Here is a 23,409-nt window from a genome sequence, read left to right on the forward strand (position 1 = left end):
TTGTTCTATGTTCTTTCCATTCATATGATTTTTCTTTCCAAATTCTGCTCCAGGTATATTTTATTCATTTTTTTGCTTTTCAACACTCTGGTGAATATCTTGGATGTTTCAGGTCCTGGGATCTTTTTTTTCTTTGAGTAGGATGTCTCGTCTTTGGTTGTACTTTCTGTTTCCAGTCTTTTGTCTCTTTTGATCATTGTAGCATTTTTATTTATGCAAACGCACTGAGATAAAGTGCCACTATGCATTGTATACTTGGGATCTTGCCCATCTTGTGCCTTATTGTACATGCACTACTTATAAAGTGCCATGGGGGGGTTGATGTTTGCCTTTTGTTTGCCATCTACCTTTGTCAAGTAAGTGTTCCTTCCACGACATTAGCCTCATGATGTGTGTCAAATGAGTGTTCCTTCCACGACACTATGTACTTTCTCTGCACCTTCAATGTTCTTGGTTCTTCGTCATGCAGTTCTTGTTGGCCATTCTTTTCAGTGTACCTGTCCCTCTCCCTTTTCAGCTTATGGGGAGGTTTGTCCTGTTGGTTCTAATGCTTCCTTGGTTCGATTGATCAGCTCTTCAGGCTTTGGTGTTTCATGCCATTTGTATCTTCGAGCTCAGTTGTTTGCCTTTGTTTGTCATCTGATTCGAGTAGTGTCATTTGAGGGCACTCATGCAGATTACAGTCTTCTCTACCTGGTCATGTTCTATTTCGATGGAAGTTCTTCAGATCAGCAGTTACTCTTCGACAGCGTTTGCAGTTATTTCATGCTTCAGTGGTGTTCTTCATTGTCTTCTTTTTGTTCCTATCTTCTGGAACACTCTTGTTTGGAGGCTTCTTAGTCCTTCACTTGAGCTTTCATCTCTTCTTGGAGAGGAGTTTTGTTCCCACGGGGTTTTCTCCTTTTTCTCCACTTTACAGAGATTTTATTGTACTTGGGTACCTCATCAGGCCTAATTGTTGGGACCCATTATTGCTTTCCTACATTTTTTTACATATTTTTTTAGTCCTTAGTTGTTTTTTAGCTACTCCCTAAGTTCATCTTAAGGGGAGTGTTAGAGTAATCTTTTATTACCTAACAGTTATTTATTTAATTATTAGTCTATTATACTCTATGCTTAAGCTAAACTTAGGAATCTTATAATTCTTTAGGGTTTTCTCCTTTAGGGTTTCAAGTATCCTTTTATAAGGATTCTCTCTTTGTATTTTCATAACAACTGTAATTATTGAATTGCATTCTTGTTGCACAATCAATATGACTCCTCTTTTCTAGATCTCTGAATTCTGGCCTTCATAGCTTTTTTGCTTCTCTCCTTCTGTGACAGGTTTGCATGCAGGTGATCTTTGGGAGCTGTAGAGTTGATTTTTCCTCAACTCCAATAGTTTTATTTGTAGATTTGTGGTGAGAGATTTACAGTGCTTCTACACCAAAACTTCAAAGGCTAGCTAAGTGTGTTTTTTCCCAACCTTGTAACAGTTCTAGGTATGAACACAGTTGAAGCCTATTTGAGAGCATTCACACCAAGGAGAAAAAAAAGTTGACCCAACAGTGCCTCGATGACCTTGTCTTCATCCAATACAACTTTCATCTTCAAAGCAAAACAGTGGAGGGTCCTTCTCATGATGCCATCAACTTGGATGACATTGATCCATTTACTAATTGGAATTGTTAGAAAACTTGTCATTGATGTCAAAATCAAATAGATATCATCAAATAAATGATGAGTTACAGAACAAATACTTACAGTTACAGATTGAGTTGATGATACATCTTCAGACAGTACAGTATTGTTGTTGTTGTTTGATGGATATGATCCTTTTGTGTTTTTTTTCTGCATTGTTGCATTGTTCTATCAAAAATGGAAACGGAAATATCAACTGTTTATGCATATCAGACAGAATATTGTTTCTGAAGATAATATTTGTAAATCGAAGACTTACATCTGCCAATCTATATATTTGATCAGAGTTTTGTTGTATTTGGTTAAATGATCAGTCATTGTGTTCAGACGGATTTGCATGCCGAGTATCAGAGTGTTCTGTGAAGTTTCGATCTGCATATTATTGGGTTAGTCAAGCGTTGTTTATGCACAAGATGGAATGAGGGTAATATCAATTGAATCACTGGTCTTCAAGATTCATCATCAATCTGTATAAAGATTCATCAATCTGTATAAGGAATATTGGGTCATTTAAAGATTGATTAACTGGTTGAAAGTAACAGTTATAACTGGTTGAAAGTAGTTACAACCGCCACCTATAGTTATGTCTTGTAAACTATACTTATCATTACTTGTTATTAAAAATGTTTTGTGTCATTCGATAGTATTGTTATAACTGGTTGAAAGTAGTTGCAACTTCTCATAACTGATTGACAGTTTGAAGGTTAGTTGAAAGTAGTTGTAACTATTTATAACAGGATGAGTGTATGTAATTGTTAGCTGTGTGGCATGGTTAAAAAGTTGGAAAAGTATTGAAGGATCGAACAGCTACAGCATTGAAAGTTTTTGAAAATTCATACTTTATGTGTTAATTGCTGTAGAACTTCTCTTCAAATGAGAAAACTTTGAATATGAGTGGAGCGAAATGTCATAAAGCAGGAAAGTAGAAGAACAGCAATACATCATTGGGTGTTTTGGGTGAGACTGTTTAAACATGTGTGAAAAGAAATTCTGACAAGTAACAGTATTCAATGTTACAACAATTAACAATATTCGGTTTGCAGAAGTTTATTTGCATATTTCTAATATTATGACAGTTGACAATATTCGGTTTGCAGAAGTTTATTTGCATATTTCTAATATTATGACAGTTGACAATATTCAGTGTGCAGAAGTTAATTTGCAGATTTCTAATGTTATGAAGAATAATACTGAACAGAATATCTGAAGAATGATAGTATTCAGTTTGTTAAAGTTGGCTTGTATACTTCTAAAGTTGCAAAATGTAATATTTCAGATTTCAAGTCTGTGATAGGTTATCTTATTGTGTAACATCCTTATGGTTGGTGCCCCAAAGATGCCGAGTTGTTGCTCAGTTTGTTAAGTTGAGATTTTGTAGGAGTTGGTGCTCTCAAACAAGGAATTTGGTGATTCTTTAGGGTTGTGTTGATGTGTGTTTTATGGACATACGAACACAGAATAAAATATCAAGGTATCTTATCCTCTCTTGAACAAAGTCTCTCATATGCTATGCTTCGCAATCAAATGAGACAACTCCAAGGTTACGAAATGTCAGGTCTTGACTTGTGGATAAGTTCAGTGGTTTGATGTGATAATGATGGAATCACAAGGGGACTTACGTTGTACAAAAATTCTCAATCTTATCATGGATTAGGATGTGTATGCCGATGACTTAGGATTTTGCACTGAAGCTCTTGATTCAATTCTAACAAGGGTTTCTAGAAAAAAGGGGGAAAAGGAATAGGGTTAGGAAGTCTATTCTAAGCCTAGTATGCAAGAAGTGGTGAACAAATTCAGTGGAATCAAACTAGGCAAGGTCTCACCATCAAGCCGAACAAATTTTGACACAAGCTTAGTGCAAACATCTAAGGTGTATTTCATAGATTTTCAAATTACTACCATCAAACATTGATATCATCCAAGTTGATGCATAACAATGTACGTATAATAATCGAAGTTAAGTTTGCATAAATTTCCAGTTGACCATGCACGGCACACTTACAATCAGCAAGAGGCTAGTGGTATGGATAAAAGGATTCCACACAAATACATTCAACAAATTCTTTCATTCAATTAACAAACATTGAAACAAATTCTAATCTAAAATTCTAATCTTAATTGGAGGAATTGAGAACCTTGAATGCAAAACAACACTTAAACAAAAATCACCATCAAGTCGAACAATGATTTATATTCAGATCTGCACCATCTACCAACAATTCTCAAAAGTCTCTCACTTACAAATGAGAGGCAATGGGGCATATATAGAGCCTCAAAAGAAATGAATGGCTCAGATTGATTCAAGACCAACGGCCAAGATTACAAGATAAAACCCTAATTAGGGTTTGTTACAACCACCATAATATTGGCCAATGAGAAACGAGGGTAAGGAAGATAAATGATATTTGTAGTGCCATGCGTCACTTATTCCCTCTTTGAATGAGCAATGACTTGGTACTCCTTTGATGGGACGAATGGTGACTAGGATGCCACCTCAACCTGCCTTGTACATTCCTCTTCTTCATAATGCTTGGAATTCCTTATGATACTTTGCATTCCATCCTTATGTTAAGGAATTCCCCATGAACTATTTCCTCCTTAATGTTTGGAAAATTTTCCAAATCTTGGAATCCTGAAATATTTCTTTCCTTGGCGCTCTTTGATATTGGAATTCCTTGATGTAGTTCAGGATTTCTTGATGTGAAATCCCTTTGTGCTCATGTCTTGGACTTGCTTTCCTTCATTTGTTCACCATCAAAGTGAAATCTTCTTCATGATTGATCTAGTCCTCATCTTCACCTTCTAGAATCTCTATCCTGAAATCCTCATCCAATGTTTGAAGTATCGATCTTCCTTATCCGCATTGTTCAAGTTTCCTTGCAATATGCATTTCACTTGCTTGTCATCTTGGAGTTGATCCATCATCATTCACTACCTTGAAGTGTTGATCTTCCTCATCCGCATTTGTTGTGTTGAAATGTTGATCTTCGTGCTTCCCTTCCTCGTAACAGTCCTGCAAAACAAATAAACATTGAATCAAACACCAGTATGATAAACTTTATTTCAACCTTGGTGGGAAATTCATCTACATAGGGATGGTTTAATCCTCAAAACCATCCACATTATCCTTGTCCATTCTTTCACTTGGTGGAAATTTGATGTCTACCTGGACAACTTCCTTCCTTTGTAATTTCATCCTTCAGTGGAAATCCGACCCTCATCCGGACTCATTGTCCTTGAACATCGAATGGAGTGGAATCTTGAACCTCATAGGGACTTTGTTCTTGACATTTGTCCCAACTTATGATAGGTAATCCTAGATTCCGATTAGAAAATTGTAACACCAATTCTGAAAATGTGAAGGTCCGGATTGAAATCTGGAAAATTCTCCTCAACAAAACCTGATTTTCAGACTTAGGATAAGTCTAATCACAATTGCTAATTCTAAAGACACCCATGTAAACTCAGAAAATCAAGCATTTGGAGCCCAAAAATGAGTGTCCGGGTCCAGAAATATCACTTGGAAGTCTGAAAACACTCAGAAAGTGACTGATTTTTTATATCAAAATTGTAATAGAAGTCTGTTTTCTGAGGACAAAGTCTGAATACGCCCTCCAAAGTCTGAAAATACTCATAAAATGGTGTATTGAAGTCTGATTTTCTGATTCTTAAGTCTGAAAACACCCTCTAAAAATCTGAAAAAAGCTCCAAAAAGTATGAAGACACACTGAAGATAATGAAAATCACTGGCTGGAAGTGGTCACAGCCCTGTCTCATGCTTGCACTTAAGTTGTTTCACCTTTCTGAGCTCAAAAATGGCCATGCCTGGGCATAAGTATGTGGCTGGAAATGAAGTTTTAGTCTGAAGATAACCTGGTATACTCAATAAAATGTCAAGAATGGGGTCCGGAAGTATACCACAATGCTTGGAAAAGGGTGTGGAAAAGTCTGATTTTTAGTTCTTAAAGTTTAAAGACACCCTTCCAAGGTCCAACAATGGCTGCCCAAAGTCTGAAGACAACCTGCAACTTCAATAAAACAGTCATTTAAACTTGTCACAGTCATAGGAAACACCTGTATTTGATGGATTTTACCTTCCCAAAGTGAAGATTGTCAAATCTAGGCACAAACACAGGGCTGGTAACAAATATCTGTCTGAAACAAATCTGAAAGTGAGGTTTCAGACTTAGATCAGCAATGGAGGCTCCACCAAATGCCCAAAAAAACTCATAAGGATGATGCACAATTGAACTTTCCCAAGTGTAGAGGTGGCTGGAGATGAAGAAATAAGTCTGGAAATTGAATTTTCCAGCCAACAATGGAGTTCAAATCACTCCCAGCAATGGCGAAAAATTATGATCCGAGTGTGATGGCAGCCTTCACACCTCAATGGAGCTCAACAATACCTTCAAATTTGCCCAAAACATGGCATAATCTGCCTCACTAATAAAATCGCAGCCTACCCAATCATGGCGCCACCTCAAGTTCGCAGAAAATATGGCTTAATCAGCCACCAATACTTGTTGTAGCTCTCCTTAATGGTAACGCCCAGGTCTGATTGGGCAAACAAACTCTTTAAATCTGCAACTTAGCTTCCAAAAATGGTGTCCAATGGACACTTGGGCAAAAATCACCCAGTTGGGGCCTTCAATCTGCCTTCAATCAACCACTTAGCTATCACCATCAACACTTATAATAATATTTTCATGCTGGTTGGGTCCTTTTATTCTTGTTCTCTCCTTGAAACTTCACCACACAAGCAATGTGGAATAAAAACTTGCCTTTTATACTTGCCTGGGAAAATCAATTTGCATTAGGAAAATAATTAATTATTAAATGATCATTGCAAATCATTAAATAATTGTATTTATTTTTTAAATAATCGTCATCATTTGTAAAAACAATTAAATGTGGGGTCAATTTTTTAAAATATTTCAAATTTAGATCAAAATTGACCTCAAGGGAAAGGGAAAAATCGCCCTATGTTGGGATAAAAATCCCAATAAAAACTCATTAAAAATCATTAAAATGCCACTTAGGGGAAATTCGATCCCTATTAGGATAAAAATCCTAACAAAATTTCATCAAACCTTGCACAAAAAGCCTCCAGGGGAAAATCGATCCATGTCTGGAGTGAAAAATCCAATTCAAACTTGCCACTTAGCACCAAAAAATCACCTTGGGGGAAAATCGACCCCAGTTTGGACAGTTATTCAGACTTAAAAATCATCAAAATCGTCATGGTGGAAATTCGCCTAAGGTCTGGAATCACTATCCGCATTAAAATCCTCAAAATCTCATCATAAATGCACTGGTGGAAAATCAATAGGCATCAGGAATCATCATTTTAGTCCTCATTGAAGTCATCCGCAGTCCTAGTGGAAAATCGTGGGTTGTCAGGAAGAATTCCCACACTTAGTAAAATTTTCATCTCTCTAGTGGAAAATTGCCCCATGTCTGGATAATGAGTTGAGGAAAAATTGGGTCCATCTGGAATCCAGTGGAAATTCACCACAAGTCAGGATTTTGAGTGGCGGAAAATCATGGGTCATCGGAAATGTGGGGGGAAAAGCACCTCCCATTAGGAATTTTGACTTTTTGACCCTTAGAACATGGATTTTCATCAGGAATTTGATCATTTTACCACTCAAAATCATCTGAAAACTTAAAATTTCATTGTTATGCATCGGGACTTAGCCAAATTCATCAAAATTTGAGCGAAACACGGAGAAACTTATCGAGATAAAATACAAAATCAACTTGAACAACCTCCTAGGAGCGAGAAAACAACTTCTAAAGGTCCTAAAACACCTTAGCACTTAAATATAACCGAGGACATTCAAAACACATATTTACGCTCAAATGTCAAGGCGAAATTGAAACTCAACACTTATCAAAAATAAATTAAAACCCTAAGGCAACCCCTAGACTTAGGCAAAACTCAAGATCACTCTAACATTTTGACATTTTAAACACATGATCCTATTCAAAATTCAAAAACCATCTCATTAGCAAAGGCAAGCACTAGGAAACTAGGCAAAACATCTACTCTTAACAGCAAAAAGTGGGGGTCCCCATTTGCAATGGGGCGATGTGTGAAGATGTCACAAGAGGTTGGTGCCCTAATGCTTTGTACACATTATGGATTTGTGAGGCTGGATTAGGACAGTAGATCCTAGCAGCACTTTTCACCATGGTTTTTCCCATTCTGGGTTTTCCACATATTTCTTGTGTATTGGTTTCTACATGTGGTTGCATTCTTTTCAGTTCTGATTTTAAGTTTATCAGTTTATCAAGAACACTTTAATTGATTAAGAATCTGAAATTTTATCTACTACTGATTCACTCCCCACCCCCCACCTCTCAGTAGTAGAATTGTGTTCTACAGGACTTTCAAAGAAGCAGATATCATGTTCACTAATAAAGATCTCACTAGATTGGAGGAAAAAGTAGTGGCATCAGAGGCATTGGAGAAAAAAGCAGTGGCGTCAGAGGCACTGGAGAAAAACATAATTGAAGAATCATTCACTCTTCATGATGATAAGGTAAAGGTAGTAATTTAGGTCACGACTAGACAGTACATGAATCTGGTGTATGAGACCCCACTTGTGTAAGCCCAACTAGAGAAATTTGTTTTCCCATTTACCTGTTTATTGTTCAATGAGATTTATATAACCTACCTACTCTGGATTCCAACATATGTCCTCTGTGAAGTACAATCAGTCCCACTCAGGTAACTAACAGGAAAGCACAACTGTCATAAAACTCTGCTAACTGATAGAAAGTATAACTGGCTGACACAGTTGTGTTAACTGATAAAAAGCATATACCATATATTACAATGGACCACACAAATATCCAGCTAACTGAAGCTCTTTCTAATTTGAGATCATAATGAAGAACCTTTGAAATCAGAAAAATGGTTAACATCAGTGCTATGTCTCTTCCCTTTAAATGGCAGGGATATGACCTCATGCTACCACATATAGTGTAGTTCTTGAGGCCTAGTGACTGTAAAAGAAAAATGTAAAAGCAATATTTATTTATTCTTCCATTGCAGTACCAAGATTTGTGTTAGATAATATTTATTTTTGCCAGATGGAATTTTAGTGAAACATTGTGCTCAACTACACAAGATTTTGCACAAAGGTCAAAAATTGGATTGCCATATCTGTAAAATTATCGACCCAGTATATTGTTTCCCACATTTGTTCTTTCCAATTGGTTGTTGACCATTTTCTACAAAATAAACCCATATGGGAAAATATGCAACAGGGCTGAAATATGCATAAATGTACTGATGTTTATGAGAGCAAGTTGGACATAGTATTTTGATAAGTACCTGGAGCTTCCTTGATCAAATTTTAATTAGCTTATAATTTTTCTAGGATTTCAAATTCTGTATATTTAAGCAGGTTCTCAAAAGACCAACTTTCATGTGCAGTCATTTCTCCATGACATCTCTCTCAATTATGTTGGTAGCAGTCACAAAGCAAGAAAACCCATAAAGCACTTAAGGATCTATGCAATGTTAGTACCAAATAGAAGAAAGATGCGAATGGAGCAACTGGGGACTCACACCTCAAAACTTGTTCTAATTTGGCAAAGCTTCTAGTGAATATGTTTCTGTGGGTCCCTGTTGTGACCATTTCACACATCGCCCCATTTAAAATGGGGACCCCCTCTTTTTGCTCGTTTTTGCTCGCCTTTCGATTTGCTTTTTAGGGTTTTGGTAGTTCGTCAATTGTCTGGATTTAGGGTCAAGCCTTAGGGTTTCCGTTACTATCTTTTCAGGCCAGAGTCCAGTCAGTCTTGAGAGCTTTTTAAGCTTCCTTTTGTAGGATGCAATTTTGAATGGAATGAATTCGCCAGAATGGTCTATTTTCAATTGGAATTTTGGGTGCAGAGTCTTAATTTGTCTAAGTGTTGATGATGAAAATGTGAATTTTGTCCAAATGAGTAATTTTGACCAAATTTTGAGTTTTTTTGATATTTGATCCCGGGCATTGGAAATGATTTGTTTTTGCCTTCAGAAGTGATTAAACTTGTGAAATCATGATATTTTGGCCTGTAGGAGCAAAATCGCTCCTGTCCCTCAGTGAAGGACCGGAGCTCGTTTTCAAAAATCTTACTGTTCCTGCAGGGTCAAGATGAATTTCGAATTGGAAGTGATAGAGAAAGGCGTGATCTTTCCGTTGAATATAAATTGAAGAATTTCACGAACACGGAAATGCCTCAGGAAGCAAAATCGCTCCTGTCCCTCAGTGAAGGACCGGAGCTCAAAATCAAATATTGCTTTGTCCTTGCAGGATTTTAACAACTTGACGATTTGAAAAGGTCCAAGGAGATGCATTTTATCAATTGAATATAATTGGAAGGCACAAACATGAAGAAAGTGGACCAAATTCCAAAAATCGCTCCTGTCCCTCAGTCAGGGACCAGGGCGAAATCCATTGTAGCTCCCGTCCCTCTCCCAGGGACCAGAGCAAAATTCTTCATAGGGCATGTACTGGGCAAAGATCAAGCAAGTTTTAGGATTGAAGGCAAGAAAGGAGGTGAATTGAACCCGCTGAAGATAAATTGAAGATTACAAAACGTCAACAAGGGATCCAAATGCCCAAGTTCGCTCCTGTCCCTCAGTCAGGGACCAGAGCGATTGTTGTCTTAGATGATTTTCTTGCCAAGTTACAACGAATTCCAAGGCATGGATGAGTGAAACGAAGTATAACAAGACCGTTGAAGATAAATTTTGAGGTTAGCAAAGCGAGATGAAGCCTACAAGACTAAGTTCGCTCCTGTCCCTCAACCAGGGACCAGGGCGATATGATGATTATGTTGCCTTTTCACTAAGTTCAAACCTCTCCAAGTCAATGTAAAGGGTGGTAAGGACGTTTTAAGGCATCTCAATGAAGAACAAAGCATCAAAGGTCACCAGTATTGAAAGATTTGCATCAAATGTTCAAGTTCGCTCCTGTCCCTCAGGAAGGGACCAGAGCGAAATCCTCATGAAGGCCTAGATTTCGAAAAGTTTATCAAGTATTAAGTGATTAGGAAGGATCAAGGGACTTCATCTTACATTATGAAAGTAATTACAAGTCAATAGAAGCAAAGACAAGCTCAAAACCTTGAAGTTCGCTCCTGTCCCTCAGGCAGGGACCAGAGCGATATTGACTATATTGGCCAAATCTCTCAAAAATCACGTTAAGTCAAGGTTATGCGAGATGATAAAAGGTCCAAGGTGTCTTTTGAAGATGATATACAAAGGTTTTAAACGTCAAATGAATACCAATTTGAACAAGGAAGCTATATCGCTCCTGTCCTTTGGACAAGGACCAAAGCGATTTTTATTAAAACGTTCATTTTTCCTCAAAATCAAGACAAGGCAGGATCGCACAAGATCAAGATAGTCGTTTGGAAGGCAATGAGCGAGAAGTTAAAGGTTAACTACAAAGAATGTTGATTAGAGCACAAGGATCGCTCCTGTCCCTCACCAAGGGAGCAAGGCGATAATCCTCCCAACATCAAAAAACGCCTTGTAGAAGTCAAGTGAGACAAGCATGGAATGAAGAAATAACATTATTGTTCGCCTTATGATGGAGATTTGAGATTTAAAAAGCAAGATCAAGGAGAAACTATGAAGTTCGCTCCTGTCCCTCTCCAAGGAACCAGGGCGATATCACATCTAGAGGCACTCCTTCGCACAAGCAAGTCACTCAAGTTTGAAAATCCTAGCAAAAATGACAACTTCAACGTAGGGATGAAGATTTTGAACGTCAAAAGCACAAGGATCGAGACCAAGTTGCTAGATCGCTCCTGTCCCTCAGTCAGGGACCAGGGCGATGAGGTTTGCATTCCTCCATTTTCAAATTTTGGCGCTAAACAAACATTTTGAATTTATTTTAAATGTTAAATTCGATGGGTTTTGAAAATTCAATTAAATGGCATTTAAAATTTGCGCTTGATATTAATTAATTAATTGTTTTTTGCCTTGTAAAAAAAATCGAATTTACTAATTAATAAACGATGGCATTTAATAATTAATTATTAATTATTAATTTAAAATCACATAGAGCGCTTGGTTTATGGAAGTCGGCCTTGTTATTTATTTAAAAAATCATTTTTAATTGCCTAATTTTACCAAGGTTGGCCTAGTGGTAATTGAGGTGTGAGCGCTTATAAAGGTTGGTGAAGATTTTCATTTTCACATTATCATTTTATCATCCACATTCAAGTGCGATTTGAGGAAGACAAAGGAAAGTGCGAATTGTGTTTAGAGAGAGCGAATTTCGTTTCAAGCAAGGTGGTGTGAAGTATCATCAAAGGGGGTGCGAACCTTAGTTTCATTTGTGCGAACTTGTCAAAGACATTGGAAGATCACGTCAAGGACATCCCAAAGGTGGCGAAGTTGCTATTTTGAAGAGGAGATCACGTTAAGGCCATCTAATATCAATTTTGCCTAGGCGAATCCATTTGTTTTGCATTTTAGAGTTAGCTCTCAAGGGAGGTATGGCGATATTGGTTTTATTGTTTTAAATTTTGAATCGTTGATCATCATAGCTTAAATTTTGAATTTTGAATTTTGAATTCCCCTAGCTCAATCGTTATTTAGGAAATGATAACTCAAAGACTTATCATGATGTTTCCTAAAATTTACTCTCTAATTTATGATATATATTGCAATATCCAGTTACTTATTGTGAAATGTTGTGTAGGTATGGCGACCCCTAAGGCGGGAGCATCCACCAGTCGTCCAGCTCTCATGAAGGAAGATCAAAAGACCAAAGAAGTGGAGACCAAGATCGTGTCGAAGTGGAGCAACATTGGAGATACTAACTTGGGCAACTTCAGCACAAAGAAATTTCGAGATGTCCCTTACATTGGCAAGCCATCACCTGTCGCCTGGAGGATAATTGAAAGTGGCATCATTAAGGCGGCCGGCTTCCCTCCAGCAGTTCAGTGTCATGAGTTGATGATCGAGTGTGCTCGTCATTATGATCCTCAATCCAGAACGATCGTGTCCAAGGAAGGAAACACTTTGGCTTATCTTTCAGAGGAAGCTATAAGTGAGGCTTTCCATCTTCCAGAGCACAGAGATATGGTCTACAAGAGCATAGAAGGAGCCAGGTCAATGTATGAAGATGATCCAGATGCTTGCCTAAGCATCATTAACAAGAACTGGTTACTCAAGAGTCGTCCTCGCCTGAGCAAGGTACCGAACACACCACACAGGATTGATTTCCAGGAGGAGTACAGAGATTTGATTACAATGCTCAACCGAGTCACAGGAGCCCCTCAGGCTTTTTACTTTGAAAAGTGGATGTTCTACTTCATCCAGGTGATAGTTCAGGGTAAAGGAACAATTCATTGGGCTAGAATGATTAGCCATTGCTTGGACGTACAGTTGAGGAGACTCAAAGCTACCAAGTCCTTCCACATGAGTTCATACGTCATCTATGCCTTGATCAGGAGCTTCGAGTACGCAGGACTACCTCACAGAGGAGTGATTGGAAGAGGACCCGGCGAGGTCAGGGTTTGTGATTCCTATGTCCACTTGCATCATCCGCCAGGAAGCAACTACAAGTTAGTTAATGATACCTTCACGATGAACATCACAAGGACGTTGCAAGGTGGGATCCACAACAGATTATCTCAGGATGCACAGGAACTAGTAAAGAGGTACGGTGCTTGGTTTATCCAATTTCCGAAGTTTACTTGTATCAGAGTTCATGGATGTCCTTCACCTCCATACATGTTGCCAAGATATCCGACAGACAGAATTGTGTTACTTGAAGTAACAAGACAGTTGGCAGCTTATGCGAAGGCATTCAGACACAGACATGGAAATGGAGTTCCGGTACCTATCATATTGGGCAATTCAGTTGAGGTATGTCCTAATGCTTTAGCCATGGATGACGCAGAGAAGGAGTTAGCTTTGTATTCTTTTTCATTCTTTGCTTTAAGGGAAAGCTTTGATCCACATGGATATATAGAGGAGACAGTCGGTAGGAAGTTTAGGCATGAGTTTCAGATTGAAGATTTTATGATGAATCTCTTAGACAATCTTGAAGTGAAAAGAAAGATGCATTCTAGATTGCCTTTGGATTTCATCAGGAAATGCAAGATTTACAGAGTGGCCGACCAAGCACAGGACAGTGGCAGACATCTCCAGTCATCCTATGACCGAGAAAGCAAATCAGTAAGGTTAGATTGGAATGAGCCCGAGGTCGTGGATCTGGATGCTTTGATGGCTCCAGTCTTGTCTTGTACTCGCAGATGGGTTGATGTGCAGCATCAGAAGTTGAGAGAGCAAGGCATAGCTATGACTTTCACTTTGGAAGAAAAGCCAGCCGAAGGTGGAGCTAGTGTAAGCGAAGGTAATCCTAATCCCAGAAATGCAAATGAAGGCAACCTTCGAAGTGCAAGTGAAGGCGATCTCCATCCAAGAGGCTCGAAGAGGAAAGAGAGACCTGGAAAGAGAGAATCTTCCAAGAAGAAACAAGAGGCCAGCCGAGATCGTTCATCCGGTACATCTTCTCGACAAGAGAAAAGGACACTTGAAGTGGAAGAGTCTATGGAGTCGATGGTTCAGAATGATAAAGAAGGACAGGTGTCTCAAGGGTCGCCAAGTGGATCTCTCCAAGATTATGAGCTACATGAAGACAAGAACAATGACGAGGTAACATCTCCTCACAGAGAAGAAGAAATATTGCATAAGGAGATACAGGTTAGAGAGACAAGATCAGCCATCCCAGATTGGTTGAAGGAAAGATTGACGAAGGTAATTGTGATCGAGGACGAAGACAATGTGATTGATTTAGAGAGCCTTGTTGGACATTCCCAGGAAGTGACAGAGAAGAGAAAGGCTACCAAGATGTCCAAGATGATTAGAGATGAGACTGGATCCAGAAAATTACAAATAGCTACACCGGCAGTAGATAAATATGAGGGTGAGATCCTAGCAGAGGAATATGATATAGAGACATTTGAGCTAGGTCCATCCACAGCCGAGCAGACACTAGATGATGCCACCGATTCCTTTGAGGCATTGAAGGACAAGCTTAGAGAAGAAATGGAGAAGAGTAGAAAGCTCAAGAGAGAGAGAGGTGCATGGAGAACATATTTCAGCCATCTCAATCAGCCTTTAGGACGTCAAGATCCAGCAAGATCACCTATACAGGCACTTCCCCTTCAATCAATTGGTGAGGCAGAGAGATTCAGGAGTATGGTCCAGCGTATGAGTACTTGGATGGATAAATCTCATACAGTTGCCTTAGAATTTGCAACAAGGATGATGAAGACTATTCATAGGGCTATTCAGGTTCTTGAGATTATCCACAATTTGATGATAACAGTGGCCGCTTTTGCTCATACCAAGGATGTTATCATTCCTGTCTTGAAAGTAATTAGACAAACGTCGAGGAAGGTCTTAGCGCAGGAAAAGATTATGGATGGAGGACCTCACAGTTTACTTCAGTGGTCAACCTTACTCCAGATGAAGGAAGTTCTCTTTGAGGACATCAGTACTAGGTGCAGTCATGTTGAGGAGGTGATCAATCCGATCCAGGACAGAGTATTTGAGGTACTACGTACCATTCTTGGCAGGAGGATCGAAGTTGAGACAGATGTGGATTTGCAAGAATTGGAAGATAGAATCAAGGTCATCTTTTGCAAGGACGTCAATATCACAGATGAGCAACAGGACCAGATGTTTGCTACCATGCTCCTGATTGAAAAGACTAAAGAACTTGAACTTACATGGGACACAGCTCTTCTAGATGCATTTGATCAGGTCATCCACTTGGAAGAAAGAATGAAGAATCTTCCCGAGATTCCAATTGCTGAGATCGAGGGAATCGTGTCAAGATTCATTGCATATGCTAAAAAGGAGCATTGGAAAGGGAATAAAATTCTAGATGAGAGGTTGTTATAGATGACATGGCACCTTAATTGTCATTGGTCTATGTCTCCTAGATTTTCGCGCCAAATTTATAATTGGCTATGCATTTAATGTTGTGCAATAAAAGGGGAACTATTTGTAACAAACCCTAATTAGGGTTTAGGTGTCATGATCTTGACCGTTGATCTGCTTTCAATCTGGACCATTCATTGTAATTGAGGATGCTATTTATACCCTCATTTTCATTTCATTTGTAATAGAGATAGTTAAGAGATTAGAGAGAAAGTTTGATGTATTAGAGAGATTAGAAGCAATTTTTATTTTTGTAGCAAGATTGAGTTTGAGGAAAGGAATTCAAGCAATTGTTGTACATGATGACTTTGAAATCAATGAAATATTGAAGTTATGGTGTTTTGTTGCAACTTTCTTGGTTATCTTCATGGTTGTTCAATTCATTTGAATCATGCTCAATCAAAGTAGTGTGTTAATTTGAAGGACATAGTGTGAGACTCGATCTTTGGTAGGATTCGTAATCCAAACCACTAGCTTCTTGCTGATTGTAGGAACGCCTTGCGTGGTCAACTGGAGATATTTGAATCACTTAACCTTCAATCATTATTGTATCTTGGATATGTACCTATGTGGTAGTATCTTTGATCTTTGATGCGTTGAAAATCATTTGTTACCTTAGAAGATCGCATCAATTTCAATTAAGTTGTTATTTTATGGCGAAATTGAAGTTGGTAGAATCTTGCCAAGTCTTGTCCACATGAAGTCATTCTTAGGGTTAGATTAGATTAGACCTCTTGCAAACCCTATCCCTTTTGTTATTTTTTGAAAACCTTCTTTAGTTTAGTAAGACTTTCGGAGTGTAAGGCCCCTTGAGGACACAGCAAATCACATCATACCGCTGGTGCTTATCCACACGTAGAGACCCTACTAACCAGAACATTGGAGTCATCCTAACTGATCCTTCATGCGAATCTTCAGCAGTTAGAGACTTTATTCAAGAGAGGATAAGATGCCTTTAGGTATTTTATTCTGTGTATGATGGTGTACAAAATACACGTCAACAGTCCCCTAGCCTTGTACTTATCAGTATCACCAACATACATGAGAGAAAGGTCATTAAGAAATGACTATTAAGGGATTGGTCTTCATAGAAATGACTTAAAAAGTGTTACCAAATTCAGCTGCGTTGGGTTAAAATCCAGATCAGTGTAGATTTATTGGACAGGACATATTTGTCCAGTTCACTTCAGTAATTTTTCATTTGAATTACATATTTTTTTGATCTAACATTGACTCAAGTAAATATTTCAAAACCCTGATATATATATATATATAACACAAAATCTGAATCAAATTTTTCTGAACCTTTTTGAAATTCCCAATTTTCAAATTTTTCAAACCCAAAAACTATGCATAACACACATTGGTTAAAATCCCACAAAATTTACAATCTAACAGTACATTTATGCTAAGCATTTTGTGTTTCAATCACGAACAGAAGAAAGCAAACTTCAGCTTTGTATTTGCATATCTTGTTGGTACTTGACTCTATAAATGTGTTCCTTCTTAGTTTAGTGAATACATGGAGATTAAGTCCGCATTCCATCAATGAATTTTCTAAACTCAAGCTAACAACTTCAATTTTGTCAAAAATGATACTGTAACTATCTATGAAGCAGCATGGACTAAAAAAAATTAAGTTCCTCTAGCTTTTGCAATCTTGTGTTATCTGACTACAGAGGCAATAGAGCAGATAGACACAAAAGCTATATTAAAACAAAAATGATCCTATTCTACTATCATGTCACCATTCTTCTTGGGGGGACCATCAGATTGAGTCTCCAAATATCATTTAGAATCACATCTAGAATCACATCTAGCTCTTGACAGCTTTAGCTTAGGCTTCACACAGGTATTTCCTTTTACTTTGTGAAGGCTTGTAACAGAATTTACAAGACTTTCACGAGGCTCGAGATTATGGGCTTCTTTTCTACAATAGATTTTACAATATCAAAAGACAAGGCACTTCAGTTAGCTAGCTATTTATGTTTCATTTTATTATATCTGTTCATTAAAAGGGATTAAAAATTTAATGTTATTCAGTTATATTTTCCATTAGTTGATGGATTTTTATGTCAGCTAGTTGTAAGTTGATGCTAGTGTTACCAATAGTAGGAATTTAAATCATCCGGTTGTATTTATTATCCCATCTCCACTAAGGGAACAAGCTCCAAAGAGAAAGTAACTATATTGGCCCTTGGGCCTTACAAGTGTTTTCATTTTTAACATGGTTCTTTGTGAACAGGACCAGGGAAATTTTGTTTGGGTCAAGGGCAACAACCACACTGTGCTTGTAAACTTCTTTGGTGTGAGTTGCCATCCCTCTCCTTAGGAAAGTTCTATATTTGTTCCACGTAATGCCTGGAACAGATATTTGAATCAATACTTCGTTTCTGTTCTCTTGATTTCCTTTTTAAACAGTTAGACTTAGATCTTTTGTCTTGCTTTTACAGACTTTAAAAAGAAAGAAGAAGAAAATAATATACGTACATTCAGTAGTTCCAGATTTTGATTCTTCATTTCACTATTTCAGATTTTTTTCCTAAACCATTCATTTTATGCTAGGACTTAACAGGTCAAATTTAAGTTTTTAATATCAACTGCAGACTCAGATTTTACAGATATTCAGATTTCTGCCTGGAATTCACGTTTCAGTTCACTTTTATTCAGATTTCTGCAAGCTCTACATCAGTTACAGAAGGTTTACACTTAAACACAAAATATGATCCTTTCAAGACATTTCAACACTCCTATGACAATGTTTTATACCTTGATTTTACACAAAATATGATTCTTTCAACACTCCTATAACAATGTTTTATTAAATGATTTTATCAAACAAATAAGGCAGAAATTGAAAATCTAATATTGAATGAATATGCAACAACAGCATCCCTTTTTTCCTGAATAATACCTCTACTTTTTGGGGTTCTGTCGAATATCATAAGTCTGATCAGTTTTTAAATTTTTTTCTTTTTAATACCATATTGTTATGGAAAAATACATGCGGGCTGGAAAGTTAAATGCGAAGATGATGTTTAGCAATTCCCATATTTCATTTAAGAATATTAAGAATAATCAAGAAGAAAAAGAAAAGTTGCATATAATCTCAACTTGACTTGTATTATAAAAGGCTCCCGTAATTCTAGATCTATATATATGCCTAGGTGTCCTCGTTAAAAAAATTATAAATACTAAATAATAACTGTAAAGAACTTAGGGATCATTATAAGCACTTGTTAATTATGAGTACAATTCTGTTTGTTTGGATTTGTATATTGGATGTAACCTTTCATGTTTGGCAGATTCTGATTTAACTTACCTACAAGTCTAGGCTTGTCTTGCAAGTCTCCTATACAGCTGGAAAAATGTTCTATGTAATACACAGGGTCTTTCCAGAATTTGGAGAGTTTAGGGAAAAAGAGTTCATGACAGTACTGTGTCTTTTTCAAAGCAGAATTTGAAATAAGTTAATAACCTTAGTTTTCCCTATTTTTTTTGTTTTTATTTCTACGAGGACTCTTGCAAATTCTAAATATTAGCTAAATCCCTTATGTACGGGATAAAACATAGTTCCTCGAGTGCAAAGTCTTGTCTACGGAGACAGGGTCATCAAAACTACAAATGTCGAATAGGAGGCACAGCATCTAAACCAACAAACAAAACACAAGGTTTTATGTCTTGAAAACATCCTAACAAGACCAGTCCTGCCTTTATCATAGCAGTTTCCACATGAAATGTCAAATATAAGATAAAGCATCTTAACCCACAATTTAGACACAAATGTTGTATGTCTTGAAATTTGAAAATATCCCACAGGGACTAGTATTATTCTTATGAAAGTAATTCCCACGTGTCTTATTTCTAACAATCGTGCTATTGTTGTGTATAATTCCAGCCAAAATTTGCATGGAGAATGTAAACTCAAGACAGTACTCAGTAATCTCAACTCAAACAAGACTTCTAACCTGATTTTCATAACGCTACGCTGCCTTCTAATTCCATGCTTGTTGCCAAGCACACTATCAAGATCCCAGCTTACTTGATTTTCAGCTTCTTTTTCATCATTACTTATTCCATAGGGGTGCTTTTCAGCTAAGTTGTCTACGATTCCCTGTGACTTTCCATGTATGTTAACCATGTCAGAACTTTCCAGCTTTTCGTTAACACTTTCATTACTGATCCTAGCAAATGCCTGCTTTCCACAGACATTCTGATAGATCCCCTCAACATTTGGCTGCATTTCTTCAGGATAGTGAGTAAGGTTTGGCCTTGACTCTACAGTTGTCTTATCCTCGGCAAACTGACAACCCTGATTTGAAAATTCCCTTTCAGGTGTTAGATTCGTGTCCAACTGATTGACGTGAATTTCAGTTTGCTCATTTTTATCAAATTTTTTTATCTGCTTTTCGGACTTCATTTCATTGACTTCCGTGGAGATAACAGACTCTTTGTCATCGCTATGTTGAACCTGTTTCCCTGCTTGAAGAGTATAGGAAATTTCTTCCTGTATATTGATCTCCTTTCCAAGTAAATTGTCAACCTGATCAAAACTTTGCCTCTCTCCCTGTCTGCTACCGTCCGCACCATCAATCTTGCCCAAATTAGCATCCAAGCCAATCTTCCTTTCAACGTCTTGAGCATCCTGGTGCCTAACGTGCAGCAATTCGCCATCATTTGCACTCACAATCTCACAATTTACATCTTTTGTGAGATTTTGACCAGAATGTTTTTGATTGAACTGTTTTGCAATTCTTGCTCTCTTTGATCTCGGTGCAGTCTTCTTTAAAATTAGCATCTTTGCCACCTCCTCGCAATCCATTGCCTTTGCTAGTATAACTTTCTCCTTCTCTGTGCTACATAACTTTCCGATTCTTCGCCCACTTTTCCTTTTCCCATTCTTGACTTTTCTTCTGGACTGATTAATCCTATCAGGACGCCGCACCCCCAGTTTATCTGACCAAACTAAAGAACTGGCTTTCCTAAACCTATCATCTGGGAAAAGTTGGATTTTGAATCTTTCTCGTGCAAGCTCAAGCCATTCCTCGTCGCCGTCATCATATACTATGTGGTGTCTTTTTAGGTTTCTGTCAAAAGACTCAACTGTTCCAGCATACCAGTCATCGTCCAGAGGCCAAAAGACCTTTACTCTAGTCCCAATTATTGTGCCTTCATCATTCTTTTTAATGATATTCTCAGCAAATGGTAGCTGATGCTTCCTCGGTCGTAATTCTCGAGTAGCAACAGACCAATCCTCAGCCTTTATCACACTCTGAGGGTATTTACCATTCTTCGAAAGCTCTAAGCTCACATTATCTTGTTCGACTTCCTCGCAAGCTATAGATTGCCTCCTCTTCTTAAATAAGTTGTCAACGGCCGCGTCTGCGGACCTCTTCCTTCCGCTCAAGGCTTTCATCTTCTTCCTAGCTTGCCCTAAAACCTTTAACTCTTCTTTACCCTTTTCTTTCCCGGATCCCACAACTGCTAAATTAAAACTGCGCTGCCCTCCCATTTCAGGGAAAATAATCCTGGCATATGATGCATTCACGAATTTTCTACGCAAGCAACTTGGCACAGTGAGAATCCTAAACAATGGATAAGATTCGGCAGAAATAACCAGAATTTGAGCAAGGAAAAGAGGGCTTACCTACCTTTACAGGATAGAAGTTTAAACAAGTGCAGCAGAGCATATGCTTCTCGTCAGCAGCTAAACGGTAGATGATCCAAATGCAGAAACCCAGAGAGTCCTCCAGACAACCGATTTCCTTTTACTTCACTAGCTAACTTGAACATTGAACCATAACATTTACGCATTTCAGATATTATATCCAAGGGTGAATTATATTTTATGTAGATCAGTACCATTTTATCCAAGGATGAATTGTATTTTATGTAGATCCGTACCATTTCTCAACGTATCTCTTTGCTTGCTTCTTTTCACAATTTTTTTAAAACTAGCAATTGAATCTGCTCATAGATTCAATGGGCAGCGGATAATCTTTATATTATTACAATAAAATTTCATTAGCAATAATAGGAATATATCAAATACATGTAAGTAGCATATCTATATTTTAAATAAATTGTTAAAAAGTAATATTTTTTAATGAAAGAATATTTTCTGTTTTAAAATAATTGTTCTTCCTACACACCTAATGATTTAATTTTAACAATGAGAACTATAGAATGAAAGTGTCATTTCTATAACAAGAGGATATAAATTAGTCTTCTAAATTACAACTTCGATGATTAATTGATAAAAAAAATACAATATCAAAACAATAAATATCGATTGAACAACTATAAAATCTTCTTTGCGAAAATGATGATTGTTATTATCTGTATTATTGAGCACTAAAAGTTTTACTTGAATGATGATATATATTATTTTATTGCCTCCTCTTTGTTTACCATTGTCTACTCTAAGTAGCTTGCAAGCGGATAGCGTTAGCCTATGTTTTTATTTGAACTTTTATATTTATTGCCCTGCGTGGCATATGTCTAAAACTTTGTTTAATACTGCTTTATATCTGCTAAACTTATGTAGAATGATCATAGTTTTTGATATAGGTAAAGGGTTGTAACTCTGTTGTTATTATGTGGACAGTGGTTTTGCCATTGTTTTCCTTGTTGTTCCTATGGGTCAGCCCCCTTGTTTTTTGGCTGCTTTTAATTTCAAAAACAACCAAAGGTATTGGGAACAACAAAAATAACACAACCCTACACAAAAGATATTGTGTTTACATTAGAGCAATTGTCAAATCCTTCTCAACAAGATTATATGATTTTGGGTTTATTTAATACTATGGCATAGCTCGAATCTATAAATTGCAACTTTATTATTTTTTAAATAAATTTTGGGTGTCTATTATGGGGCTCAAATCCAAAACACAAATAGGAAAGGCACACTACATATTAGATTGTAAGCTTGTGTTGGCAACCCACATAGAGGCATAACAAGCTAAAGAGAAAGCATAGCAAAAAACTGTTGACGATTTGGTGGAATTGATTATGTGTTGCATTGATGTTTTGTCATTGATGCCAACACTAGCTGTTTGGATACTTTACCGGCACCCTTCTGGTCTCGGTAGATTAAGTGGCTTCTGGTTAACTTGGATCTGACATGATCTGGTAGGCTCTGGTATTGTCTAGTGATGGAATTAGCTTGGTCATGATACTCATTACTCATATTTGGTTAGTTGGTTTTGGTCTGCAAATCGGATGCTATCTTGCTTGCTTAGAAGATTGATTTCTGGTTCCGGTGAGGGTGTCACCGACAAAGATTTTTGATGGAGATCTTTGATGAATTGCATAAGTGGTGTTGGTGCAACTTCTGGTGGAGTTCTGGGATGTTGTTGGTGATCATGTTCAAGACTTGGCGGATGGAGACCATTACTAAAGCGTGTGGACCTATACTTGATCCCGTTTGAACTAGGTTATGGACCGGCTTTAATGTAACGTGTGGATAGGACCTATTAATGTATTTCTTGGATGTCTTATGCGTTGATATTATTTGTTTGGTCTAAGGCCGACATGGTTTGTAATTATGTAATCAGTTTATTGCCTGGTGGTCGACCTAATTGTTTATGGTCGAGGGTTTGTATATATAGATGTAAGATCTCATTGTAGATCATCATGGTTATTGTAAGAGGTTATGTTCAAGGAATGTAATGTGCGAATAATGTAATATCATTCAGGTAGAGGAGTTGGTCGATCATTGGAGATCGAATTGGGTTTATGTAAGAGGATTTAGTCCTTTG

At 37.5% G+C, this 23,409-nt stretch overlaps 1 protein-coding gene across 6 annotated transcripts in view; it reads right to left on the bottom strand.

Annotated features, from left to right (window-relative positions):
- Positions 1-21,577, bottom strand: part of LOC131060756 (sister chromatid cohesion protein PDS5 homolog D) — a 101,250-nt gene extending 79,673 nt beyond the window's left edge. For 4 of the 6 annotated variants that reach the window (XR_009110437.2, XM_057994171.2, XM_057994156.2 and 1 more), the window contains exons 1-2: positions 21,301-21,577; positions 19,618-21,204 (exon numbers count right to left, since the gene is read on the bottom strand). Coding sequence is in view for 5 of the 6 variants with exons in the window: in XM_057994171.2 (XP_057850154.1) it covers positions 19,618-21,161 (1,544 nt within the window). In the remaining variant the exon portion in view is untranslated. Of the gene's footprint in view, positions 1-19,617; positions 21,205-21,296 lie in introns of all 6 variants that reach the window. The other 2 variants (XM_057994136.2, XM_057994143.2) reach the window with 2 other exon arrangements.
- Between the last annotated feature and the right edge of the window lie 1,832 nt (positions 21,578-23,409).

Source organism: Cryptomeria japonica, chromosome 5 (assembly GCF_030272615.1).
Source record: "Cryptomeria japonica chromosome 5, Sugi_1.0, whole genome shotgun sequence".
NCBI lineage: Eukaryota > Viridiplantae > Streptophyta > Pinopsida > Cupressales > Cupressaceae > Cryptomeria > Cryptomeria japonica.